At 34.0% G+C, this 27,974-nt stretch overlaps 2 protein-coding genes, 1 long non-coding RNA gene and 2 pseudogenes across 8 annotated transcripts; 4 read left to right on the forward strand and 1 right to left on the reverse strand.

Moving 5' to 3' along the window:
* The first annotated feature begins 1,185 nt into the window (after nucleotides 1-1,185).
* Nucleotides 1,186-5,809, forward strand: LOC110730570. 6 transcript variants are annotated; one of them, XR_002513088.1, is made up of 5 exons: nucleotides 1,186-2,747; nucleotides 2,829-2,967; nucleotides 3,056-3,200; nucleotides 4,144-4,235; nucleotides 5,379-5,809. It is a non-coding gene; the product is annotated as an uncharacterized LOC110730570 (long non-coding RNA). The 6 variants fall into 6 exon arrangements; XR_002513089.1 differs by lacking the exon at nucleotides 3,056-3,200; XR_002513086.1 differs by lacking the exons at nucleotides 2,829-2,967; nucleotides 3,056-3,200 and having other exon boundaries at nucleotides 1,186-1,521; nucleotides 2,710-2,747; nucleotides 5,379-5,808.
* Nucleotides 5,810-12,495: 6,686 nt separating this feature from the next.
* On the forward strand, nucleotides 12,496-16,710 carry LOC110730569 (annotated as a pseudogene).
* A 75-nt stretch (nucleotides 16,711-16,785) lies between these two features.
* LOC110730568 (cytochrome P450 87A3-like) lies at nucleotides 16,786-20,607 on the reverse strand. Its single transcript, XM_021910392.1, has 9 exons — nucleotides 19,640-20,607; nucleotides 19,158-19,479; nucleotides 18,761-18,908; nucleotides 18,411-18,664; nucleotides 18,225-18,314; nucleotides 18,027-18,105; nucleotides 17,581-17,687; nucleotides 17,363-17,490; nucleotides 16,786-17,279 (listed from the first exon to the last, which is right to left on the reverse strand). Exons 1-9 carry the CDS (start codon nucleotides 19,840-19,842, stop codon nucleotides 17,168-17,170), a joined length of 1,443 nt encoding a protein of 480 aa, XP_021766084.1. The 5' UTR covers nucleotides 19,843-20,607; the 3' UTR covers nucleotides 16,786-17,167.
* A 726-nt stretch (nucleotides 20,608-21,333) lies between these two features.
* On the forward strand, nucleotides 21,334-25,579 carry LOC110730469 (cellulose synthase-like protein G2). The gene is made up of 8 exons (XM_021910269.1): nucleotides 21,334-21,930; nucleotides 22,023-22,112; nucleotides 22,633-22,773; nucleotides 22,882-23,094; nucleotides 23,471-23,576; nucleotides 23,745-23,923; nucleotides 24,214-24,561; nucleotides 24,647-25,579. Exons 1-8 carry the CDS (start codon nucleotides 21,340-21,342, stop codon nucleotides 25,241-25,243), a joined length of 2,265 nt encoding a protein of 754 aa, XP_021765961.1. The 5' UTR covers nucleotides 21,334-21,339; the 3' UTR covers nucleotides 25,244-25,579.
* A 248-nt stretch (nucleotides 25,580-25,827) lies between these two features.
* LOC110730470 lies at nucleotides 25,828-27,501 on the forward strand (annotated as a pseudogene).
* The last annotated feature ends 473 nt before the right edge of the window (nucleotides 27,502-27,974 follow it).

A 27,974-nucleotide genomic window follows, 5' to 3' on the forward strand; every position in this document is an offset into this window, starting at 1 on the left:
AATATTAGATAAGATAGATGAACAAAAAAATAAAGGGAGTATTAGAAAAATGATCACTATAGACAGAAACATATTAATGCAGGTTTCTGCTTATTTGATAAGAGAATAACTTATTTTCTCAAAATTCAAGATTCATAGAGTATTCATGACACATGCAATTTACCAAGAATAACAAGATGTCCACAGATGGCAAAATAGGCTAAGGACCGTAAGGTTATGTATTTCAAACCCTTCTCTCCCTCTAACCTCACTCCAAGATAAAGACCGACACTGGCAATAGAATGAAGAAGGTATGCTTCTATGGTGACTACTAGCTCAGCCCATATTTCTAGGTTTGAAAATTATCTTTCGACGGGACCAGAGAGCGGTTCAACAGTTTCATAACCGAGAGCCACAAGGAGATTATCTAGAGTTTGGGTTGACTCAGTTCTGGCATCTGAGTCACAAAAGTTTATACCAAAGTTTTCTACCCAAATCTCCCAACAGTGAATATTCTCTTTTGTGATTGATAGCCCTTTGGGCATTTATGATTCTAATAAAAAAAGTTTAATGACTAGTAAATCCATCATCATAGCTATGCCAGCCTGGTAATAGTAACAAAATCTTTTGGTTTCTATAAATAATTTGCACTTAAGAGTATGAGTTCCTGTAACCAGGGCCTAGGGGACGAGGCTAAAAAAGCTGCTTGTAATATTGCAAAGAAGAAAATTGTAAACAAAGATCATCCAATCAATGCAAACAGGATTAATCAAGTCAAAGCCATAAACCCTGATGTAAAAGAGCTTGAGAATCACTACTCATGATTTATCTTTGTAGTGTTACTGAATCCAGATATCTAGAAACACGAAGAATTTGGTTTGTCAGGCCAGATAAGGGTTTCATTCTTAACAAAAAAATTCAAGGACTTGCTAAATTGATTATCAACCAAACTTAAACCTTCACCAATTATTAGTAGAAAAAATGAAATAGGCACCCCCCTTTAGCACCGGTTCTTGAAAATCGGTGCCAAAAAAAAATGGGCGGGATTGAAAAATTCGGTTTTGGGTGCCAACTATGGTAATTAGCACCGGTTCAAACCGGTGCCAATTAAAAAAGACAAAAAAAAAAAAAAAAACCGGGGTATGCGTTACTCTGCTTCTTCATTCTCTTTCCTGTTCTTTTCCATTTCCATTCTCTCTCTTCTCTCTCCTCATATGCTCTCCTCTCTCACCTCAACCAAACCTTCAGCCGTAGCCGCAACCGCAACCACCATGCACCGCTCACAGATTCTCTCTCCCCTTTTCTTTTCGTGCTCTCTCCTCTAGCCTCCTTTTACCCTATCAATCGTTTTCTAGGGTTTATCGCCCTTATTATACCTCTAAATCTCAATCTCATATCCAATCACCTCTCTCTAATTTCTAAGGTTTCGAATTACACTGATGCTGCAATAATTGGAGGCTGGAGTTGGTGGTGATTAAATTGATGTTGTTGAACACAAAGAGGCAAACTAATATCAGCAGGCTACACTTCTTCTTTCTCGAGGTTTCTTCATCTTGCTCGATCTTTCACTCTATGTTACTCTCCTAATTAAAGTACTTATCGGTTTTTTTAATTTCTGTAATTTCGATCAATTTCTGTCGTTTTCTAAGATATTAGGGTTTATTACTCTTATCCGGGTTTTCATTTCATTTTTTATCGGCCAATTTCTGAAGCATGCATATCATTTTATTTGTTATTCATATCATTTTTGATAATCTTGAAGCTGATTGATGGAAATGATTGATCTGGGTGTTTGTAATTCTTGTTAATTTTGTGTTTTTCTAGTGTTACTTTGATAATTATGCGTTTGTTTGTGAAAATAGTTGGTAGAATTGCTTATTCTCTTTAGATATATGAAGATCTGTCGTGATCAGTTTTGTGGGTTTTTTTTATTGAATTAGTTTTGTGACCGATTTGAATTAGAGATCTATTCAATTAGTTTGTTTGTTTGATTGGATGGTTAGAAGTTTAGAACATATACGATGTGTAAGCTGTGCTTGATTGCGAGGATTGTTCTCTGTTTTTGAAACACTAGTTTAGTTGTTTCTCTGAGTTTTGTCAATTTGATGTAGGCTGCGAATGTCATATGCTCCTAGATCTTGAGTTTTTGTTTTTGGTGGAATTGAAGTGTGATTGCTGTTAATTTGTGTGTTTATTTTGAGGAATTGAACTATATAGCTGATATTATTTGAAAATTTTGATCCTTCAACTTGTTAACTGTATTAAAATTCTGACCATTGATTTGGAAAACGATGATTATTCTTTTGTAATTGAGCTGTTTTCTGTCAAATTTTGGAAATATGAAGTTTTTCTATGTGGGTATTTCTGGTGTTGATGGAATTTCGACTAGGTTGCTGCAAGATTTTGGTTTTTTTGGGGAGGGTATTGGTGGTAAGGAAGGGGTTTCTATATTTTGATTATGTAGGGATTTGCGATTGAGGAAGCGGTGTTTTGGGTTGCTGGCATTGTTTGGAACAGTATGAGAATTCTTCTCTGCTGGTGATGTTGGTACCGTTGATAAACTTGAGTTGATCTTGTGGAGTTGTGGGTGCTCTCGATTGTTGGGATTGAACTTGCTTGTTGGCTGGCTGTGTAATGTATTTTTTTAGTTTTTTGTTTTTATTTATTTCCTTTATCTTCTGACAATATGGGCATTTCTAATATTGATGGTATTGAACTGGGTGTGAGCAGTTTTGGCTGGAAACCGACAAGGCGGCTTATCTGCTCAGGTAATATTTCTTCAATAATCTCCATGATCAGCTTAGTACAAGGCCTTTAGCCTAATTAAGATGAAATGGCTTACTTTTCAGGTTTTCCTGTAGTTTTTTCCTACTCTACATCTTTGTATGTCCTTTTAGAATTGGATTGATTGATCACTTTGGCATCTCAAATTCTTGCTTTTAGCTTTTGTGTGCATTAAGCAGAGTCACGAGCATGATATTTGTCATGGTAAGTGACTGCATTGTGGTAATTTTGTGTTTTGTCTTTTATGGGTTTGCATTGTGTATAATTTGGTGTTTGGTTTTTCATTTTGGAGGTGATATTAAGTGTGAGAATGTGCTGGTTACCTGGCTGACTTTTCATCTTTTAAACCAACCTATATTCCTAATGACGACGATCCATCTGATTTCTCATTTTTCTTTGATACTAAAGGAAGAAGGCTCTGTTATCTCGCACCTGAGGTAGGATACTGTAGGTAATATACCCCAAAAAATAATGTCGGGTCTTGCTAGTTGAGAGTTCATGAATTTTTACTCATCCTGATATGGTTGCTGGGAAAAGGAAATATGTCACATCCAAGTATGCAAATTAAACTATAGGTAATAGAATGTATATATCTTTGTAGGTTGTGGCTATTACTTCTCTCCTTAAGTGTAGTGAAGCCGCTTTAGCATTTTACTAAACTAAAATGATGGTTTCATCAGTGTTCTAGAGTAGAGTTATCAAGCTTTTACTCTCTGTCTGTCACTCTGTCTTCCACTTAGACACATGATAGAATGATGAACTATGTTCTGACAGATATTAGAGGTTTTCTGTAACCTGAACTTTTAGGGTATATCTGCAGATATTAGAGGATTTCTGTAACCTGAACTTTTAATGTAGTTATGAGTGTGAACTGATTCTTGCCTATATGGTCAAGGAGATTTGATGAAATTCTGTGAACTGATTCTTGGATATATTATAACCTTATGGCTTACTATGGCACAAATTCTATGTACTATGAAAGTTAAGAGGTTTATTATGGCTGGTATATCCTATGTATAAGTATAAGATGTTTAATGAGACTGATCTTCAAACAGCTCATATAAAGATTATCAACATAATTTAATCCTTTTACTAGCTTTCCGAACCCCACATATCTTTTGAAGGTTGACTGCTCATTGTTCAGTTCTGTTTTGGTAACTTACTAGCTTAGCTCGAGTGTGTATATCACCATGTGGGAAAACTTTCCTGTATGGACTGTAAAACATGAGGGGTATTGGTAAATTAGTAAAATTAAGTAGGTACTCAGGTGGTCATGTGCTAAGATTATCCAGTGACTAAGAAAATTTGTTACTGAATTGTATTCTTCTATATTTAGCTCCTCTTTGTCTCAATTGAGTGATTACTTTATCCATGTTTCAGGTCTCAAGTGGGACAGTAATCCCCATACTATTCATATTTTGACCAAGCCAAATTCGGATTCTGTTAAACATCTATGCTCTTGAACTAGTCAGGTAACAATGCAAACTTTTAATCTAATGTATCAATGCTACTCTTAACTTTTAATCTAACTTTTAATGAGCCAATATATCAATGCTACTCTAAAGATATTCTTTTTGGATCCAATGCATGTAATTTACTTGAAGCCTTCAATCAAATTGTTTGTTCCATCTTGCATCTGGATCACTAAATTGGCAGAATATAATTTGTCGCATACTCGTATCCGGTTTCTTTATTCTTGAAGGGTAGAATTACCAGAATATTGAATGTTCTGCTTGGATTTGGATCTTATTTCTCTCATTCCCTATATTCTTGTAGGGTAGAGTTAGAAGACTATAATTATACTAACCTGCTTGAGGTCCTTAAGTTTTTTGTTCTAATATGAAAATATAGAGAATAACACTGTAAAAGAATCCATGATATTGACTTGTTAGTTTATAAAAATGCTTTGTAGCTAGAGAAACTTCTAATGGAATGCATGCATGTCTTCATTGTGTAGGGGTTTTGTAGCAAGTCATTTGCAGATCACCAAGACATATTGAATTTACTTGAATATCTAGAAACATAAAAATATTGGGGAAAAAAGTGGAAGGAGTGAAACTACACAAATTTATAATGATGTTTTTGTTTGTACTTGACTATAGTAAATTTGAATGTAATTAAGAAGTTTCTTGGTGCACTCTTTAGAGTTACAACCCTGGTATGGGAAAACAAAATTACTAGCATAACTCACAAAGTGTAGTGTGAAATCCTGATACTTGTATCATCGTATGTATGTAAATTGTGAAAGTTGTTGCACAATTTTAAGCTAGTGCTATACATTAATACACAACTATAATTTGAATAATGCATATGATACATCCACACTTAGCTTAGATAAAGAAAGATATAGAAGACATAGGTTGCTATGTGAGCCTTTGATAGCCTAAGAATGGTAGTAGGTTTGAGCTGAAGCTGAAACCTACTATGCTCATTGTTGTTGACTTGTTTCTAATCATGAACCTTTCGTTACGAGTGTGAACTGATTCTTGAGATGATTTTCGTTGTTTTAGCTACGGAGAGCTGATTGTTAGGGTATATCTGCAGATATTAGAGTTGATTGTTCAAGATATCATTTGATTTGTTATGAGTGTAGGACTGTGAATGTTTTTTTACAGGTTGCTGTCAAGAAAATGAAGAGGAAGTTCTATTTTTGGCACAGCAGCGCAGCAGAACAGAAACAGCAGCACAGCAAACAGCAGAGAAGCAGGTCAGCCTGAAGACGCAACAACACATCAGCCAGCAGAGCAGCCACCAGCACAACAGAAGCAAAACCAATCACCCAGCCAGCTTGAACAGAGCAGAAACACAGCCACAGAAGCAGAATAACCACAACCATCAGAGCAGAAACACAACCACAACCATCAGAGCAGAAACACAGCCACAGCCAGCAGAGCAGCCACCAGCACAAGACCAGGACAGCTAGTTAAATGAAATGCAAGAAAGGTCGATCAGAGATAAGTCTGGATTATTTAATTTCTTTTGGACGAAAATTGTAATATTACAGCCTTTTTTTTAATGAAAATATGTAACTTTGTATATATGTTAATGTTTCTATATCAATTTAAGTGAAAAAAAAAAAAATTACTTTTTTGGGGTATTTTTGGCACCGGTTTGGACCAGAACCTGTGCCAAAAGTTTTTTTAAATTTTTTTTTTTGAGAATTTGGCACCGGTTCAAAGCAAGAACCGGTGCCTATAGTGGGGTTTTTTGCACCGGTTCTTGCTTTGAACCGGTGCCAATAGTATTGAAAAAAAAAAAAATCGGGCCATGGTAGTTGGCACCGGTAACCGGTGCCAAATCATGTAGTTAACCGGTACTAAATGCTTAATTTTGGCACCGGTTTTGAACCGGTGCCAAATTTTCATGGCTTTGGCATCCCTCAAATACCCAACGGTTCAAAACCGGTGCTAAGGGGGGGTTTGAACCGGTGCCTTTTTATCTTTTTCGTCTAGTAACAAAGCATCATAAATTGAAAAAAAGTCTTAAAAGGGCACCTTATCAACACATAATTCATTATGCATTTGACCAAACTTCAACTCACTCAAAACTACAACAATACACATTATATTAAAATTCTATAAATACAATTAGAAATTAGAAATTAGAAATTTGACCATATATACAACCAAAAACCACAACATAAATACAACCAAAACCCAAATTAGAGGTTAACCAAAAAAAAAAAAAAGTACCTTTGTTGTGGAAGAATGCTCTTTTGCTGCTTTGAGCTGCTCCATTTTTTGGTCCAAAAATCAAACACCCAACTCAGCCAATAAAAAAAACAAAGAAAAATTATAGTATAAAAAAATTGCAGCCACAAAATTAATCAAGTAACCATAATTGAGTTATTATCATAAGCAATATTATTAAAAAGAAAATAATGTTTACATTTTTATTATCGTCTTCAGAGCCGAATCCACAAGGATTATCAGAACATTGAACACGAAATAGGGTTGCTGCCGTGCCGCCATAACAAGGAGGCCGTTGTGGTGGAGGTGGAGCCGTGCGCGCTTCAATGACAAGCCCTAGATTACCAGAACCCTAAAATTACAAAATTGAAAACCAAATCAACGATAAACCCTAGGTTGCGAAGGAATTCGGTAGATTAAGAAGACCACAACAAAAATCTTACCTCGAAGCTGCTTCAATGGAGGTGAGAAAACTCAGAATTCGCTTCAATGGAGAATAGAGAGCATGAGTTCAATGGAGGAGAGATATGGAGAGAGAAGGAGGTGCATGCAGCTGCTTCAATGGAGTGAGAAAGCTCATAAACGGCTTCAATGGAGAAGGTGGGTATTCGGAGGTGGTGGAAGAGAAGGTGAGAACGAGGGAAAAAAGAAGATGAAAAAGCAGGGGGAAATAAAAGAAGAAGAAGAAATACGCGATAGCCCGGATTTTTTTTTTTTAAATTTCGCACCGGTTTGGACCGGTGCTAAATTCACTATTTTGCACTGGTTTGGTCTGAACCGGTGCGAAATCCCTTTCTCCCCCTTTTTTTTTCTTTTTTTTTCTCTTTTTTAATTCGCACCGGTTCAAATAGGTCCGAAAAAGATGATTTCACACCGGTTTATTAGGAACCGGTGCGAAAAGTCTTTTTCCCAATCTCGCCCATTTCTTTTCCCACCGGTTTTCAAAAACCGGTGCTAAAAGTGCGGTGCTTATTTCATTTTTTCCACTAGTGTAAACATGATACTATGAATTGAAACAACGTCATAAATATGATACTAGGAATTAAAATAACATTGTAAACATGATTTCTACTCTTAAATCAAAGAATAATAAGGTAATCGAATTACTTACTTTGATGCCTCAACCTTCTTGCTATTAAAACAATAAACACGTTAGTAAACTTCAAGAAAGTTAAATCAATAAAGTAAATAAATCAAATATGAATTGAAATATAGATCTGGGACCAAACCCTCAGAACTATCAACCTTTCACGTCGAGGTCGAAGGCAACGTCGAGTATGGCTAGGAGTATTCGAATCTCGTGAAAGAGGTGTTGTGACTGATTTGGGAGAGTATCAAGGATATGTTTAGGATAAGGCTAAGAACAGGGGTGTTTGATGATCGATGAAGATTGGAGCTAGGTGGATGTAGCTGATTTGAAAATGGGGAAAATGACCTCTATTTATAGGGAAAAAAGAGAGTCGAAGTGATCATAAAAGATCAGAATTTGAATCGGAATAAAACCGATTCTGATGCGCTGCGTTGGGACCAATGCGCTGCATTGGTCTTGGCGTTTTGCGCTGGTTTTAAAGGATAATCTAATTCATACGGAGTTTGATTTCTAATGGAATTATGATCGTAATTATATCTGAACGTCTTTGAATTTGAACGGGATAAGGACTATCATATGAGAAGTTTTATTCAATCTCGAACTCTTTGATCTTTATCTTTTGAGAAAGGATAAATTAGATCCTTCTAGAGGATTCTAGAAGTTCCTAACTGATTTAGGATTAGGAAAATAATTGGACCCTGATATAATCATTGGGTCGTAGGTAAGGTGGACCTGGGCTCGATTTAGTATTTTGGCCATAACTTATATGTTTTAAGTCGGATTTGGGCTTATAATATATCGTTGAAAGCTCTTTTCAAAGATTTTCAAGCCCCATTCAACTAAAAAATAATTGGACCGGGAACATGGACCAAAATAATCAGGTTTAAACATTTTTATGACTTGGACACGAAATGAATGATTTTTAAGGACACAAAATGGATGATTTTGGGTTTAAAGGCACGAAATGAATGTTTTTGAATTAAAACATTTTAGGAAAAGGTTAGGGGTATGGTCAAGGCTTAAGGAAACTTCATGAGACTCTTCAACTCTTTATCGAACTCGTTAATAAAAAACATGAAAGGTACTCATCACTAGGTTTGGTTTTTGGGGAGACACAATCAGTTGTCTACAGAAGCCCCCACTTTGACTGAGTTTGGAAAAGCGTAAGTTTCGAAAACAAAAGTCAAAGTAAGTCAATAGGACGGAGAATGATTCAGAACGTTCTGCGATCCTAAATCTTCCTTTTTAACGCCGATCATATTTTTATTTATTTAATTTCAAGGGTTTTGATGTTAATTTTCAGATTTTATATTCATGAATATTACTTAATATCTATCATTGAATTAAATGGGTTTTTTAAAGAGTATGAATGTAGTATTGGAATTAGTTTATTGGTTTGAGTTTCAAAAGGGTTTTGAAGCTTTATTAAAAAAAAAAAAAAAAAAAGATTTCAACATATTAAAAAAGCTGAAATTTTATTTTAGATTATGTAATAATTGACTAGTAGTATTATTATGGTTTATTTATGGCTTTTAGGAGAGGAGTACGTAGAAGACGCGTTTTAGTGCTTGAGTTTTTGGATTTTGCTAGGCAAGGCATATGTACACATACTCTCGCTCTAGCTAGGTAGTATCATGTTAGGTAGATTTATTATATCGCAAGTAGTATCATGTTAGGCCTGAGAATTTATGTGTGAAGCATATAGGGTCTATGAAAGGCCTAGACTATTTTTATGTACTACTTGATATATGAGAAGTATGTTTATATGATGTACGAATTTTTATGCAAGCTAGAAAGCATGATAGAATTAATTATATGTATGATTAATTCGTATTATTTTATTAGTATGTATTTATGAAGTGATTTTGTGAATTATGCTAATAAAGTGAAGTGATGATTTTTATTATGCGAATCAAAGTATGAGTATGATGCCAAAGTTAAGTCAAGCAAGTCAAGTCAAGCGTGTTTGTTTTATTAATCACCTAGACAGTGATTAATGTCAAGAAAGAATTATTTAAGTGCTATATTAGTTTAAAGTAAGTCAAGGTTAATTAATTAATAAGGCGTGATGCTTGTGGAAGGATCCCTACAAGTATTATGTATGGGGGCAGTATGATGTTTTAATGCTTAGACTCCTAATTATACTGTGAGACGTTGCCCCTGCTGTTTTTAGTGTTATGGTGTTGTGGAGGTGAAGTGCATTCACCATTTTATTGGAAAGTTGATCCCTTTTCATGTTCGAGTTGATGGAGGACAATGCAATAAGTATTATCACGGCTTCCCATGATTCCCATTCATGTACCTAAATAAGTAAAGTAAAGATTAAAGCAAAATTTAAAGTCCAGTAATAAAGTGAAGGACTAAAGTAAGTCAAGTCAAGTCAAGAGTAAAGTGTTATTATGTTATTAATTGTTGAATTATGTGCTACCATGTCTAAATGATTTTTAATCAATGAGTTTTAATTATTCAAGGTACTTGTTTTAAAATGAACTAGACTAGTAGTATTTCTAATCATCGACTTTATTTGTTCTAAAGTAAGTGAATTTTCTTTAAAGGGTTTTAGTTCATGAAGTTACGTTATTTAATGAGCCTAACTTGGAGTTTATTTATGAGTTTCAATTAATTAGATTATGTTTTTTTAATTACTGTACATACTCTGCATTCACTGAGTAGTTGTGTTATTTGTTTTGCCATATCTTTTTCTTCGATGGCATTGTGATGATTCATATTAACACTTGTGATGATTATGGGGAGCAGAAATTATTTAATTTCCGGTAATTCAAGTTGATGTATGCTAAGGGATTGCATGAGAATTATCTGAGAGTATAGAGTTTCTTGTTTATTTCTCTGAATAAATATTATGTTGGTTAATGTTTAAAGGATTATTTATTTTAGATTATTTTTAAAGAGGCTTTTTATGATTCTCGTTTGTAAGTTTGACTTAAGTGGCTTTATATAAGTTTTTAACAAGTTTTATTTTTAAAATAGAGTCTTCCGCCGTCATACTTTGATAAATACCGTAATATTCAATCAATATAATTGGTTGGATATGGCAATAATACCATCTTGATTCTCATTTTTATGATATACTTTCTTCCCTTACAAAAAAAAAAAAAAAAAAGGTTTTTTATTTTATTTTATTTATTTATTTATTTATTTTTTTATGTTAATACAAATAGGGAAGATGATATGGATTTAAAAGGGTTTTGGGATTTTCATCAATATAAATTTTCAATCTGAACAATTATGACACCTTGTATAATAGCAAGGCCACCTTGTATAATTTTCCAATAATCTATCTATCTATCTATCTATATATACTAAAATAAAGGACGCTCAACCTAAAACTTGACACATGTCGCTCTTATAATGAAAATTTTCTCGCCTAATTACATAATACTATTTATGGTAATCTATAAGGGTTTTTCTAAGCTATGCCCGTAAGGTATACGAGTTTCTAAGGTATACCCATGCTTTTTCAAATTTCTAAGTTGTGCCCCTCAACTCACTACCATTAATGAATGGTACCCTCCTTAGGACTTCCACGTCACTTAAAGTTAACTATAAATTTAATAAAAAGATGATAAAAGGTAAGGAAATGATAGGAGAAAGAATTCTTAGCCACCACAACCCTAATAACGAAAACTAAAGCCACAAAATCACACTCTCAATTAACTTTTAAACAACTAATAAAGGTACATTTTAGTATTGATAAGCAATTGAAGGACACGGCTTAGAAACTTGAAAAAGCATGGGTACACCTTAGAAACTCAACTACCTTAGGGGTATAGCTTAGAAAAACTCTTTTTTTTTTTATTTTTTTTTTTTTTTTATTTTTTATTTTATTTTATACTATACACTTATAACTTTCTATTTTTGGAAATGAGACTCACCACTTAATCTCTCGCAAATTATTTTCTTATATTATCAACTCCACTTTTTTTTTCCTCTCTCTCTCCTAAATTCAATGTTTTTTTTTTCTCTCTCCTAAATTTAATGTAATTTGGTTTCCATGAAATTGAGAAGTGGGTAAATGAAAAAAAAAAAAAAAAAGGATGGAGTATCAATCTGCTTGATAGAAACAAACCTTAAATAGTAGACTTTTTGGTTCACCATGTTAGTACGTAAATATATATTTCAAGTATACAGATATACCAATAGCTTATTGCTGAATTAATAGAAACATGCATATGCATGCAATGCCGTATACATTATGTAATAATAAAGTAAAGATTTACATCATAAATGACCTAAATATAGATTTTAGAGAGCATGGTACGATTTTTCCTTTCTTTATTAAGAAAATGCCTAAGCTAGCTATGCCTTATTAGCTTATCACGATAAAAAACTTGTGTGGATCTGGTTCACAATAATATTATTGTGGACCTGAGGTTCATACATGCGTCACTAACATTAGTTATATTAAACATAGCAACCCTAATTATAATATCATAATCTTTATTAAAATTTGTGTGATCTTAATTATTAATGTGAACTTGAAGTACGTCGTTATGTTGAACATAATTACCTTCATTATTCATATTGACCATTATATTAAAAATTTCATAAAAAAATAAATAAATAAATAAAACCCTCTTATGACCTTAATAATAACACAATGACTTTTATTTTAACGTTATAACTTTTATTTTAACATAGTGACTTTTTTAAAAATAAAAAATAAAAATAAAACGACCATGATGTCTCTAATACTATTGTACACAACAAATTATTATGAACTAGGTGTATTTAAGAGTTTGTACTTATCACGTTGTTGAGGCTTTTTTTTTAATTGCATCTTAGGCATAGCTTATTGTATTATCTTTATATTTAGCTTATTTTATCGTAGGCTTAGCTTATAGGCTATAGATATTTAGCCAAAGTTATGTTAGAATAGCAGGCTGTATATAAATTCATCGATACAACAATACAAAATTACAAACGCAAGGAAAATCAAACTGATCATATATGTTTTCCTTTGTCAAACGTTTATTTCGCAAAAAAACCTCCAAAGTCCCTACTCCTCCTAAATGGCGACCTAATAACACCAGCCACCACTCGAGCTCCGATGATGGTTTCATAGCCAATAGATGGGAAATTTTGGCGGGCCAAAATCATTGGGAAGGCCTACTCGACCACTCGACAAGGATCTCCGAAGAATCATCATCTACTATGGAGAAATGGCTCAGGCAACCTATGACACGTTTATACGAGATAAATACTCTAAATATGCGGGTGCTAGTCGTTTTAATAAGAAAAACTTCTTTGCCAAGTTAGGTCTTGAATTTGGTCATCCCTACAAGTACCGCGTCACCAAGTTCTTTTATGGAACTTCAGGGATAGAAATGCCTGATGCCTTCTTGTTTAAGCCATTATCGTCTATAGAGCCATGGAGCAAGGATACGAACTTCATTGGGTATATCACGGTGGCAGATGATGAGTCTGTAGAGTTATTGGGAAGAAGGGAGATTGTAGTGGCATGGAGAGGGAGTTTACAATTCTTAGAGTGGCTAAATGATTTTCAATTTTTGAAAGTTTCAGCATCTGATATTCTTGGCCATGAAAGAGATGAAAATGAGCCTGAGGTGCATCAAGGGTGGCATTCCATCTATACTACAAAGAATTATATATCGTTGCCTTTTGACAAGACTAGTGCAAGAGACCAGGTTAGTGAAAAAAAAATATATATACTAAAATAATTGTGAGAATTTTACAAAATAAAAAATACTAAAAATGACCGATAAAAAAGTCAAGTGTTCAAACTATTTTGAGATAAGGGTTAAATCCTATAATATATAGAGTAACGTAATTGTAATTGTTATAATAGCAAAAGCCACACATCGTCTATAATGACCGAAATAAAACTAGCATGCCATTTTGGTTATATAGTTAGCTACCTCGTAGAATTGTATGGTAGTTCATGCATGTAACAAAGTGGCATATAAATTGATATAACAAAGTGGTTTTCTTTCCCAAATATTGTAGTAATTTAATTTAAAATGTGGGTCTAGTAAAAAAATTAAGGGTTTTTCTAAGCTATACCCCTAAGGTAGTCGAGTTTCTAAGGTGTACCCATGCTTTTTCAAGTTTCTAAGCCGTGCCCTTTAACTACTTATCAATACTAAAATGTACCCTTATTAGTTGTTTAAAAGTTAATTGAGAGTGTGATTTCGTGGCTTCAGTTTTCGTTATTAGAGTTGCGGTGGCTAAGATTTACGTACATCCTTGCTCTGGTTTTTCTCAATATTGAAATTTACGTACATAGCATAGATTGAAATTTACGTACATCCTTGCTCTGGTTTTTCTCAATATTCTATAAAAAAATAGTCAATGATCAAGTTCACAAGCTACGTCTTTTTAGCAAGAACATACTTATTAGCTGCATTTTTAAGCAGTTCGTCCAAAAGTGGACTTCAATTTTATGCTTTAAAGATAGAGCTGTCAATTTGGGTTAATGGGTCGGGCTAGTATGGGTCAAGTCAACTCGGGTCGGGTCAATTTGGGTTAATGTCGTAACCTATGCAGGCCAGGTTTGGGTTGGGTCATGCTTGAGTCGGGTCACATCGGGTCATACATCTTATCGGGTTTAGGTCGGGTCAATAACAGGTCGGTTTAGGGTCGGGTTTAATTCGGGTTTTTACGGGTTAAAATAAACAAGTTAGAGTCATTCTCGAGTCCGAATCAGGTTCGGTTCAAGTCAATAATTTACGGGTTATAATCACGTCGGTTCATTTCCAAGTGGGGTCATGTTCGGGTTCGGATCTCAAATATTAGGTTAATCTGGGTTTCAGGTTGATTTCAGGTTGGATCATATCAGGGTTCGGGTACATTTTTTCTAGTCAAGTTGTTAACAGTTCAGGTATTGACGTTCACGTTTAATCATTATCAATTTCTTCATTTGTTGTAAGAGAAATAATTTCAGATAAGTTCATATTCGAACTAATAAGTTTATATTACAATTTGTTTTTTCCACTTATTTTAGTATAAATAATTTCATATAAGTTCAAATTCGATAAATCAAATATAAGGTAATAACATTAATTTGATTGTGCCAATTTAATACTCCATTCTTTATTATTAGCTTTATGATTCAGATTACAATCCTTCTCAATTAACTAGCTTCATTGAGGAAAACATTTTAAAGCATTAATGTGCTAAACTAGATTACTAGTTATATTAGAGAAGAGTATAAGAGTTAAGATATGTATGTGGTGATGTGGTAAAGTTGATTTAAGGAATCAATTTGTAAGCAAAGTTAAAGGTAGATTTGTCAATTTGAGTGTTTGGGTCGAGTTAGCTCAGTTCGGGTCAATTAGAGTTAATTGCATTACTATTCGAGTCGGATTACATCAGGTTTGAGTTGGGGTAAAAACAGATCGGGTTGAATTCGAGTCGGATTAATAACAGGTCGGGTTGAATTCGGGTCGCGTTAGTCACAAGTCGGGTTGATTTCGGGTTTCAACATGTTAAAATGGGTCTGGGTCAATCTCGAGTTCGGGTCGGATTCGGTTCAGGTCAATAGTTGACGGATTATGTTCGGGTCTGATCATCTCAGGTCGGATCATGTTCGGGTTCGGGTCACGAATCCTAAGGTTAACTCGAGTCTTGGGTTGGTTTTAGGTCGGGTCATATCGGGTTTGGGTCACCAATTCTCGGGTTCAAACAGGTCATGTCATGATCGGGTTTGGGTAAAATTTTCGGATCGGGTCAGCTTTTGACAACTATATTTAAAGACGCTCTTAAATGGAAATTTTCTTGGTTAAAAATGGTCCCCAATTAAATTTACCGATTATATTATTATTTCCTTTATTTTCCCTATTTAATTCACTTAAAGTCTACTTTTATGTAATTCCACAAAATATTTAGGGCTCGTTTGGTATAATGTAGGAATTGCAAATTTTTTAAAAATTTAATTTCCCATGTAATTGAATTTTATATAAAAGTCTAAAAAGTATTTGGTTAAACATGGAAAGTAACAATTCCCATGAAAAATTCCAATTAGGTCTCACTAGGTATTTAAATTCCTCCATTTTATGGAAAATGAAAATTCATAAAATTTCTAGTTCCCATACATAATTTGTCAACCAAACACCACAAAAAAAAATTCAATTTACAGGAACTTCAACTTTCAATGGGTATTTTTTTTTTTTTTTTTTTTTTTTTTTTGTTTTGTGTCAACCAAATGTCACAAGAGATCTAGTTCAATAGTGAACCGGCGGGAAGAAAAGTTGTGGATCGGATGCAATCACCAAATTGGCAAATGATCCACACTCTTACTGTTCGCTAAGTCATTAGAGATCTAAGTCTCTAACTAGTAACTATCCCTATTTCTCAATATACTATAATTTGTTCACGTATAATCTATGCGATCTAGCTTAGATGTCTAGTACAAGTACAACTATATATTGTATTTATATTTTTACCATAATTAATATCCATATCTCAGGTTCTAGCAGAGCTTACAAAGCTTGTGGAGCAATACAAGGACGAAGAAATCAGCATAACAGTAACCGGCCACAGTCTAGGCGCCGCTCTTGCAACATTGAACGCAGCTGACATCGTCGCAAACAAAATTAACCAACCAAAAAACTCTCCGAATTCCAAACCTTGCATAGTAACAGCCATAGTATTTGGTTGCCCTCGAGTTGGAGATGCAAACTTTAAGAAAACATTGTTAAAATACGATGACCTTAGAATCTTGCGTGTTCGGAACATTCAAGATCTTGTTCCTAACTATCCACCAATCAATTATGCTGATGTCGGCGAGGAGTTAATAATCAACACAACACAATCGGCCTACTTGAAAAACCCGGGGCTTCCTTCAGTTTCACATAACCTTGAGGTTTATATGCACGGTGTGGCAGGGACTCGAGGGGGTGGAGAAGGGTTTAAGTTGGTTGTGGAACGTGATGTCGCACTATTGAACAAGTCCTCTGATTGTTTGAAAGATGAATATCTTGTTCCTATTGAATGGTGGGTTCTTAAATACAAGGGTATGGTACAACAACTTGATGGTTCTTGGCTTTTGAAGGATCATGAAATGGAGGATGATGATTGAGAGATTCACGCATATATACCTAAGATATTAACATACAATAAAAAAATATAATTGATCTTATATTGGTACAATTATTCCTCCGGTTCTTAACTATGTTTCTTTACAGTAAGTTAAAGTATGTACTTGTATTACCTATCTGCAATAATGCCTTTTTTTTTTTTTTTTTTTTTTTTTTTTTTTTTGTGTGTGTGTGTTAAAAGGCTATAATAGATTAATGGTGAATTATAGAAGGGGTTGTTTTATTAGCTAGTAGGATTATTACAACATTGAAAGAAATATTAGAATTTATATTACAGGTAAGAGCAGAATTTGCAATTGCTATCATTCCACCTAGTTATTGCATCACCAAGATCATATTATTTTTCATGGATAATAATTTAATTAGGTGAAATTTGTTATTTGCTAATTTTAGCCAAGGAGAATGAATTGAGACGTACTTTATTTTATATATTAACAATTCAATTAAAACAAAAATCCTATATGTAATTACATAAAATCAAATCAATAGCTGATTTATAAGAAGTAATATGTAGCACATATACTCCGTACTGAATTCATAGTGCATTTCTAAATTTGCCCTTTAACCGATGAACTCTTTGCAGAAAAACGAACATGAAAGCCATCAGGAAACTGTAAGCCTGGAGTCCGAAGTATGTTCCCTCCTTTTATTTGCTGCCACCTGAAATTACAAACGCGATATGGACTTTAAAACTTATTATAAAGACGAATGGATTATATATACAAGTATAAGTTTGCCTTTACCTGCAGTTGGTAACTAAGTAGTGTAGAAACACAGCCATTTGTACCTTGCTAAAATCTGCACCGATACAAAATCTCATACCTCCTCCAAAAGCCATGAAATGTTTGGATGCTCCATTTATTTCTCCTCCCTGTATGCCAATATAGTTCGTGCTTTATTTGTATTGTTGTTATCTTCCTAAGAAATGACAGTAAGAATTTGGTGCATGTATGGTACGTACCTCCCATCTCCATGGATTGAAGTCGAGGGGATTTTCGTAAATATCAGGATTTAAGTGTACTGCTGGAGGACAAACCATCACAGCCCAACCCGCCGGAATTGTATAGCCTAAGTACAACCAATCAACTAGCCTTAAACATGTATGTTCAGGAATTGTATAGATTTGACTTATTTTCCAATAAGAAAAGTAGGGCTTGAATGATTATATATAATTATGTTGAAAAGGATATTCGGTGATATTTTAAGTTGTGTAACAGAGTTTAGTTTAGCATTGTATTAGTACATTTTATCCAATTACAAACGGAGGTAGGTAGACTTGAACATGTGACCTATTGTTTGTAGTGTTTTAAGGCCAACATACATATTAGGCATGCAAATTAGTTATTGACTTATGATAAATCTCACAAAATTTAATTGAACAAAGTACAAAGCACTTCAGAAACATACCCTTGAAGCTGACATCTTTAAGAGCTTTTCTGTAAATTCCCGGAACTATGTTTCCATGCCTTACTGTTTCGTTGATGAACTGCAAATAAAACATTAAATTCAGCCAATCTAATACGAAGTATATTTTATTAGGCTTTCATATATTAAAGTGATGGAAATTAAAACATGTTACAAATAAATTAGGAGGCCTTAACAAACCTTAAAAGTAAAAGTCATTGACTTGTACTCTTTCCATGAGAGTTGAGAATCCAAATTTTGTCTACTCTTCAGAATTGATTCATGTTCTTCCTGTTAATTCATTTGACAACGTGTGAATTTATAATGGTATGTCTAAATATTCAATTAGATTAAGGTGAAAAATAGAATGGTAAGATTATTACATACCGTCACTGTTTGTAGCACTAAAGGGTTGTCTGTAAGATATTTCATAGCTAATGTGACTGCCTGTGATGTCGTTTCATAGCTTGCAAAGAGGAGAACAAACATAAGATCTAAAGCAATCCCCTCGGTTAGAAGGGTTCTTTCTTTAGATAACTCCTCTAGGACAAAATCAAAAAAGTCCTTGTTCTGTTTTCTTGGGTTCATCCTTCTTTCTTGAATTAATTGTTTCAACATTTTCATTGCCTTCTTTCTTCCTTATAATAAAAATTTAAGTTTTTCAAAGTTATTTATTTATTTTGTTTATTAGTTGGAAGATTTGTTTGAAATAGATTTTGTGAAATGCAAAATTACTTGTAAGCACTTGTGGTATGTTGTGCCAGGAATGTTTATGGGAAAGGATACTAATCCCTTCATAAAATCGACAAAGTTCTCCCTTATATTCTCTGAAGCGCTTTCGGGATCATGACTGATTAGCTTCTCCGCTGTCAGATTAAATATCATCTGCATACATAATACAAGACATAAACTTAAACAATCATTATTAGTGCGGACTAGATCTCAACCCACATGGTTTTGTTGGTCCAGACACTTGGAAGTGAGGAGGAAGGGTAAGGCCGTAAGGGGTCCTCAGAATCCTCACCCCCAAGTACCGTAGCTGGGATGATTCAACCTTGTGACCTCAAGGTTACAAGGAGAATCCCGAACCAACTACACCAACCCTTGCTTGGTTATGACAATTTAATTAATTACCCTCGCTGTTGCATCTTTGAGCTCAACTGAGTCCATTCTGCACCACTGATGTAGATGTTTAAGTACTGCAACTTCAACTTCAGATATCATATTCTTTAGGCTTTCTGTACCAAACAGACTCAGCACCATGTTTTTCAGATATTTGTACATGAATCCATCTAGGGAACCAATATTTTGGCGTCCGAAGATTTCAATGAATGTGTCTGGATACCAACTTTGAAAAGATTGACCCTCTTGCTGGAATATGATGTAGTTCAGCTCTTGATCTGCAGACACTATAAGTGGGTTACCCACTATACTGGTTTTGAAAATTGGACCATACCTGAATATGACAGTCACAGGATATGTTAATGAATGAATATGAGAGATTCTTACATAGTTTAGTAATGAAATACGGAAGGAGTACGTCATTTAGAAAGGATGCAATATTACTAAAACGGAGAAAGTAATACTAAACTTAGTGTTTGCGTTGACATATATACCTGATCATCCTTTGTTTGACAAAAGGAGGTATGTCAAAGGATGTATTAGAGCTAAAAAATTGAAAACTTTCACCAATAAGAGGCCATCCCATCGAACCGGGTGGGAGATTGGCTTTGTGTTTTGGTTTCCACCATTTGTAAAGCAGAAGATTTGTGATGCTAATTATGATCACTGTCAACAGGCCAAGTGCAAACAGAGACATCAAGGAAGATACTTTGTTGTTGCTTGACTGTGAAACTTGAGAGCTTTAATATTATTATTATTATTATTATTATTATTATTTTTTTTTTTTTTTTTTTTTTTGTTTGAGAGAGAGTGCAAACTAATAGAGAGTTCAATTATTCACCAAACATGCAAGCCTTATATACAATGGATATAAAGGCTTGTCGATAATGTTTGTTTTTATTAGTTATCATCAGAGAAAAAATGGAATAATTCGAGGAAACATGAAATTTGTTCATTCATTGAAAGGTTGAGTTTAGAAGAGCAACTCCAAAGGTACTGAAACTACTGATAAGGACCTTATTTAATTAAGACCTTATTCAATTAACAAAAAATTGTAACTTCCAGATTGTAGCTTAAACTAGCTACATACTAACTTGATTAAAGAATAAAAAAACCTAGCTTTACTTAGGCCCTGTTTGGTATGATATAAAACATTTTCAATGAAAAATAGTTTCTATGGAAAACATATTTCAAGAAAAAGCACAAATACAATTAGTTGTCCTTTGTTTGGTTGCATATAAGAAAAGTTCAGAAATAAAAAAAATAGGAGTGGCAATGTGAGGATGGATGAGTGGGAAGTAAAAATGAGGTAAGGATGAGGAAGGAAAATGTGGCTTCTGTTGTTTTGTAAAGGAAAATGTTTTCCATCATTAAAGATACAATATTCCACCATTGGCCTATTGGGAAAACCGAAAATTGATTTCCACCCTTTCACAAACCAAACAAAAGAAAAATGGGGAAAAAAAAGGAAAATCATTTTCCATAAAAACATTTAACATCAAAACCAAACGGGGCCTTAAAGTGTAACATATGTAACATAAAATTTATATTATACTTCGTATATTTAAAATTGTTGTCAAGCTACATTATTGTCTAAAGCTTACAATTTAAAATACTTTGTATCTAGAAAGTATTGTTGTTTAAAAGTAGACGGGCAAGGTAAGCTGCAGTATCTTACAACTTACCGTTTGAGATGTTGTTATTAAGTTCAATAAAAGAATAAGAAAAATTAATAAACTCACTGTCCTTTATTTTTTTCCCCAAACTAGATCATTTGATAGTTGTGATTTGAGTCATATACGCTATAAGAGTATGTAATTAGTTGTAGTGTAACTCCAAGTAAATTTGTTACCCCATAATTTTCTCATTCACTAGTTTCTCGCTTTGTTCTGTCTAGAGTTCGTTAGTCGAACGGTACGGAACTTATAATAAACAATTCCTACACAAAATTAACATGATACTTGAAACTTGGACTTGATGAGTTCGTTCAACTTTCCAAAGTTGTTTTGCTGATTATTAAGGTTTCTTTTTTTTTCGAGATAATAAAGTTGTTAATCTTGGAATTGTTCTTCATATTTATCCTTATTATATATTCTTATTTTTTTGGCATCTATCCTTATTATATCAGTAAAATCTCTATCTAGGGAGCAAGCTAAGAATACTCATGTTCTTCCAATTTTGAAAATCTAATCAAATGGCGAACTCTCAAAATCACCCTCTTCACCATTGCCATGTTTACAAACTAAGAGCAATCCTTAATCGAACATATATCATTTTTCATATAATAGCCTTAATAGCCATATTCTACTATAGAACAGCCTTTTTTGTCAACAAAAATGGTGTACCTATGTTGCCATGGATTGTTATATTTTCAACCGAGGTTATGTTCTCATTCATGTGGATTCTCAGGCAACCCTTTTACTGGCGGCCAGTTACTCGAACGGTCTTTCCCGAGAAGTTGCCTAAGGATGAGGAATTACCTGGACTCGACGTTTTCATATGTACTACTGATCATAATAGAGAGCCTACATTTAAGGTTATGAACACCGTTGTATCGGCTATGTGCTTAGATTATCCTAGTGAAAGTTTGAGTGTTTATTTATCTGATGATGGAGGTGCATCTGTTACTTTAAATGGTATGAAAGAGGCTTGGGTTTTCGCGACTTGGTGGTTACCATTTTGTAAGAGGTATAATATTAAGCAAATATGTCCTCAAGCTTATTTTGAGGATTCACAAGAAGTAAGTCAAAGTAGGGAGTTTATTGAAGATAGAAATATAATCAAGGTTAGTTCTTTATTTTTTGTTAATTATAATTATAAGGTTTCTTCACTAATCAAAAGGATTATATGATGATGATGATGATGATATGTATGTAGGATAAATATGAGAGTTTCAAGCAGCGAGTGGTCAACTGGAAGGATAAATATGCTAAGGGAAATTCATTTGATCATCCAGCCCTTATACAGGTTTTACTTTATCCCTTTTTTTTGAGTAATTCCCTGTTCCTCACTGTGAGAAACAAGTTTTGTTCCTTATGGAGTATGTGTCAAGAGCAGAGAGGTCCACCCAAAATTGACAGGCGGTCTCCACTAGTAAAAAACATCACATTATTTTCCAAAATGTCATTATGAGGAGCAAAAGCGTTCCTCATGATGAGGAACTGGGGCTCCCTCCTTTTTTCTTTTTTTTTTTTTTTTTTTTACCATTTAGCCCTTGTACTTTGAAAATATGACAGTGGAGCCATATTTATAGTGCATTCGTTGAACATCAAGTTTAAAACTAAAGAAAACTCCAATGAACATAAGTCTTATATATAACTAAGATGATGTTATATGTTCATCGGGGTTCATGATATTTTGTATTACATTTATTGTTCTTTGGTTTCATGGTTGATGTTCTGCTTGAAACATGGTTTATCTCCAATTTCATGACGAAGTTCACAAATTATAAATCTTAATTTGGAGAAAAATTGGAATTACATGTCAGGTAATAAATGAGAATATTTTAGAAGATGATGCTGCAACAATAAATCAAGAAAGTATCCCAATGCCTCCACTTGTATACCTTGCTCGTGAAAAAAGACCTACTCATCCACATCACTTCAAAGCTGGAGCTCTTAATTCTCTGGTAAACTATAGTATTATACTTGCATAAGAATTGTTACTTATTGCATGATTATAATAACAATATCAATGCATTTTACACAAACTTTGTGTGTTTGTGCATGAATTAAAGCTAAGGGTTTCAAGCACATTCAGTAATTCTCCCTATATCTTAGTCCTAGACTGCGACATGTACTGCAATGACCCGATTTCGGCACGCCAAGCAATGTGTTTTCACCTTGATCCAAAGAGTTCTTCTTCGTTAGGTTGGGTTCAATATCCTCAAAAGTTCCATAACATCAGTCACAGTGACATCTATGACAGTCAGATGAGAGTAGCATGGCCGGTAAGTACATCGATCTAAATTTACCTTTTAATTGCTCCCTTGATTTTTTGGTTCTGTTGACCACTTACAATTCATGGAGTCAAATTAAAAAAGCTGTCTATGACCATATTTTGTAATTTACATGTTGTACCCCAGTATTGTGTACGGTTAGATCGATCCATTTTAATGTGTAGAATTCAAATAATAACTTTACATAATTTACACTATTGGCATATTGCTTGATGTAGGACATAGTTAGTCAAACATGTAAATTGGAAACTGCATAATATGTTGAGTGGAACAAAAAGAGAAAGGAAGGAGCGAGTTTTTTTTAATTAGTTGTGTTTCTGAATTTTAAAAAAAAATAAATTTAATCAAGTTCAATGGTATACTTTAGGTGCTTTGGTCAGGGATGGATGGACTTCAAGGGCCAACTCTATCTGGTTCAAATTTTTACATTAAGCGGAAGGCCTTGTTTGGCGCAGACATCGATGTAAACCATGGTTTGTTCGTTTTTAATTTCCTCTACTTTGTTAAAATTCATGAATATTGTTTACCATTATAGGAAAACCCATCTATACCACAAGGTGGTCTTATGATGATAAGACAGTCTTATTTAAAATTTGTACATTATTGTTCAAAAACATGACATTATTGTTTATTTCTTAAAGGTAATGACATCAAAGAACTGAAAGAGACTTTTGGTCCTTCAAATGAGTTCCTTAAATCTCTTGTAAAAAGCTGCAAACCAAATGCAATCAAAGAAGAGCAAATTTCCTCTGATTATCTACAAGAAGCTCAATCCTTAGCCTCTTGCACTTATGAAGAGAGCACACAATGGGGTAAAAAGGCAAGTTATATGTCAGCGTAAAATGTAAAACTCAAAAAGCATAGACATTTTATTTTACTCCATCTTTACATGTTAAATTTACATCCATTCGGAATCAGTTGTCACACTGTCCAACTTGTTATGATATGCCAATATTTTGCGCAAACAACTTTTTTTATAGTACTCCATAGATGTGATAAATGTATTGAATTCTTTCATTATGTTACATACATGTAGAAAATCTAGTAACATAATTAAGCTCAATTGTTGATTGACAAAGCTATGCTATGTGGGTTTGTCGTCGTGTGCAGATTGGGTTTAACTACGAGTCAGTGGTGGAAGATGTGATGACTTCTTTTATCCTACAAAGCAAAGGATGGAGGTCTGTTTACTTGAATCCATCAAGGCCTCAGTTCTTAGGTTCCGCTACAACGAATCTGGATCAAGCACTGATTCAATTATCCAGATGGACTGCAGGGCTTCTTCAACTTGGTCTGTCCAATTATTGTCCTCTGTTTTACAGTACATCAAGAATGCATATTTTTCAGCAGATGCTGTACTCATCGATTTCATTCTTGTCCCTTGAATTTTTGCCGGTTTCATGTTTTGCTATTGTTCCTCCAACTTGTTTCTTCTATGGAATCCCTTTATACCCTAAGGTAATTAAGTACACGAATTAAATCTAACATATATTACTAAAATATCTTAGTTATTCATTTTGATTGCTCATATATGTGAATGTAGGTTTCAGATCCATTCTTCGTAGCGTTTTCTTATGTTTTCATATCATCACAACTAAAGCACCTATATGAGGTTATTTGCCTTAGCGGAGGCTCAATAAGTTCTTGGTTCAACGAGCAAAGGATATCGATTATAAAAGATGTAACATGCTATGCTTACGGAACTCTAGAGTGTGTCATGGCAAAGTTGGGAATCCGAGAGGCAAGTTTTATACCTACCAATAAAGTTGAAGATGATGATACAACAAAATGGTATCAAATTGGCAAGTATGACTTCCGTACATCATACATGTTCCTTGTCCCGATTGTGACCGTAGTTACCTTAAATCTCTTCTGCTTTGTTGGTGGACTAGCAAGAGTGATTTTTGATCAAAGTTGGGATGCATTGTTTGCTCAAGTGTTCTTCTCATCGTACGTGTTGATCATGAGTTTTCCGGTGATTGAGGGCATGTTGCTAAGGATGGACAATGCTAGTGTTCCTATATCGGCTACTCTGATATCAACTTCATTGTCATCGATTGTCTTGAGTTTAGGGTACTTTATTTTTGAGTGGAAGTTTGGGATGCTTCATTTTATTGCATTAGAAGGATGGACTTTATAGCTGCTAATTTAATACTGCCTCTTTAGGTCTATGATTTGTTCAAGCCTTTCTTGAAATTTGTTTTGTTATTAATATTAATCTTAATTAGAATGGTAAATCCATCACTAACTACAAAACTTTGTACGTTGTTGGGTAGGTCGAGTTTTGTTTTTGAATTTTTGTACAACCTTGTCTGATCATGCATGTATTATTGATGGCATTGAAATTATTTTATATTATTAGGATCTCGGAATTTATTAAAGTTGGATACTTCTTCTGTCGATCAATAATCTTTAACTTCAACTTAATGAATATAATAATGTTTTTTTTTTTACATAATTTTTGAATTTGAACTAGATAGCCAAATCAATGAATCATCCTAAAGGAATATATGATGATAGTGATCAATGAGATGATAAAAAGAAGACAGTTATCAAATAAATCATTTATATAATTTCAATTTTTTTTATGGTCAAACCAAAATAATTAAATCAAAGAAACGATTATTATATCAAGTCTTTATCTTTCATAATTTCATGGTCATCAAACAAATATATTTAAAAGATAATCCTACAAAATTGAAAGGCTAAGATTTACCCCTATAACAAAGGCTACATTTTTTTTATGTATACAGATTTGACTTTTTAATAAGTCTTAAACACACCCATATTTTACTCTCCTTATTTTTTTAAACTCCTCTTATTCTCTCATATAAGGAATACTCTATATCTCCATTTTTCTCTCACTCTAACTTCTCCCTACCACCACACCATCATGGATTCCACAACACTACTTTGCACAGCCGGCCTCGTCTTCAGAGCACTCTACTGGTTCATAAACATCCATGGAGCAGCTGAACAGAAAGGCAAACCACTCATCCATCTCACCGGCGGCGCAATCTCTGGAGAGAAGATCCAAGAGAAGTACCGCCAATACTGGTCTTTCTTCCGCTCTCCTAAGGAGATCGATACGGTTGAAAAGGTTCCTGACTTTGTCGACACATTCTACAACCTCGTAACGGATATTTACGAGTGGTGTTGGGGACAAAGTTTCCATTTCTCCCCTTCCATCCCCGGAAAGTCTCACCGCGACGCCACTCGTTTACATGAAGAGATGGCTGTGGATTTAATCAAGGTCTCCCCTGGGAAAAAAATCCTTGATGTTGGTTGCGGAGTGGGCGGGCCTATGCGGGCAATAGCTGCCCACTCCCGCTCTAATGTGGTTGGGATAACTATTAATGAATACCAAGTTAACCGTGCTAAATTGCACAATAAAAAGGCCGGACTAGACTCACTTTGTGAGGTAGTCCTTGGTAATTTTCTTGAAATGCCTTTTAATAATAATAGCTTCGATGGGGCGTACTCCATCGAAGCCACATGTCACGCTCCAAAATTAGAAGACGTGTAAACTGAGGTATTTCGGGTTTTAAAACCCGGGTCCCTCTACATGTCATACGAATGGGTCACAACTAAAAAATTAAATCCTAACAATAGTGAACACCGTGACATTATCCAAGGGATCGAGAGAGGGGACGCGTTGCCGGGGCTTAGGAGCTACACCGACATCACGGCTATAGCAAAAAAGGTGGGGTTCGAGGTGGTGGACGAAAGAGATTTGGCAACAAAGCACCCGTGGTGGAACCGGCTAAAAATGGGTCGGATTGCGTATTGGAGGAACCATATTATGGTAACGGTTCTTGCTGCCCTAGGAGTTGCACCAAAAGGAACGGTGGATGTGCATGATATGTTGTGTAAGACCGCTGAATATCTTACACGTGGCGGCTAGGCTGGTATATTTAGTCCCATGCATATGATCTTATGCAGAAAGCCTATTGATGCTAATGGTGTGGACAAGTCGGATGCATAATTCCTGTTTGTTTATTTTCATTTTGGTTTATAATTAGTAGATTATTTCAAATAATAAGGAAATTAGGTGACTAAGTTAGATTTTTTTAACTATTAAAGTTGTTTTTATAATTGTTCTTGAAAATAGTGTTCGTTTGTTTTTTTAATTTGAGTTTTATTTGCATCCTTAGTGTGATTGATTTGTTACATTTCTGCATGATTGATTACTTTGGAAAAAGTCCAATAATACATTTTTTTTTTTTTGAAAACCAAGTCCAATTATACATTATTATAATAATTTTGGTATTTAATGATAGAAAATAACGGTGGCTATTGTTTTGTTAAAATTTGATGTTGATTCCTTAATTTTAGGATCTTTTCATTGAAGCTGTTTGTGAGTTGTTACATACTTATGCCCAGTTCATTCACATTTAAAAAATAATATTATATAAATATAATTTTAATTCAGTAAAAATAATTTTAGTTCAATAAATATAAATTCAGTTCACTAAATAAGTTTAATTTAGTAAAAATCAATAATTTCAAAGAAGAAATATAATAGATAATCAGCTCAATTCAACAAAAATAAGGTGAAGTAAACATGCCTTGCATTGCTATATTGGTAAAATCTCTTTGTGGATAAACCCCTTTTGCCTAAAAGGGGGGTAAGTTAAAGGGATTTTGTTTTGTGGTAGCACGTGATCCTCACGTGAGGTGGTCAACACCGGAAATATGGTCAATTGCTCGGACTCCGGCCTAAGGTGTAGTCTCGCAAAAAAATTAAATTAAGGTATGTTTTTACCAAAAAAAAAAAGAAAAAAAGTGTTTTTAAAGGTGATTTCTGACAAATTTTTTATTTTAGTAAAAAACTATTAAAAGAAAAAATTAGACATTTTAAAAGTATATTT

The sequence above is a fragment of the Chenopodium quinoa genome, unplaced genomic scaffold, assembly GCF_001683475.1.
Source record: "Chenopodium quinoa cultivar QQ74 unplaced genomic scaffold, ASM168347v1, whole genome shotgun sequence".
Classification (NCBI taxonomy): Eukaryota; Viridiplantae; Streptophyta; class Magnoliopsida; order Caryophyllales; family Amaranthaceae; genus Chenopodium; species Chenopodium quinoa.

Bases quoted from the DNA above. Each gene is read 5' to 3' on its own strand.
- LOC110730469 (XM_021910269.1), top strand. From the start codon at position 21,340: ATGGCGAACTCTCAAAATCACCCTCTTCACCATTGCCATGTTTACAAA. The intron at 23,924-24,213 runs GCAAGTTATATG...CGTCGTGTGCAG, and splicing joins GCACACAATGGGGTAAAAAG to ATTGGGTTTAACTACGAGTC. The intron at 24,562-24,646 runs GTAATTAAGTAC...ATGTGAATGTAG, and splicing joins GAATCCCTTTATACCCTAAG to GTTTCAGATCCATTCTTCGT.
- LOC110730568 (XM_021910392.1), bottom strand. From the start codon at position 19,842: ATGTCTCTGTTTGCACTTGGCCTGTTGACAGTGATCATAATTAGCATC. The intron at 19,480-19,639 runs GTATATATGTCA...TGTCATATTCAG, and splicing joins GTCAAACAAAGGATGATCAG to GTATGGTCCAATTTTCAAAA. The intron at 17,280-17,362 runs GTAAAGGCAAAC...TTGTAATTTCAG, and splicing joins TACTTAGTTACCAACTGCAG to GTGGCAGCAAATAAAAGGAG.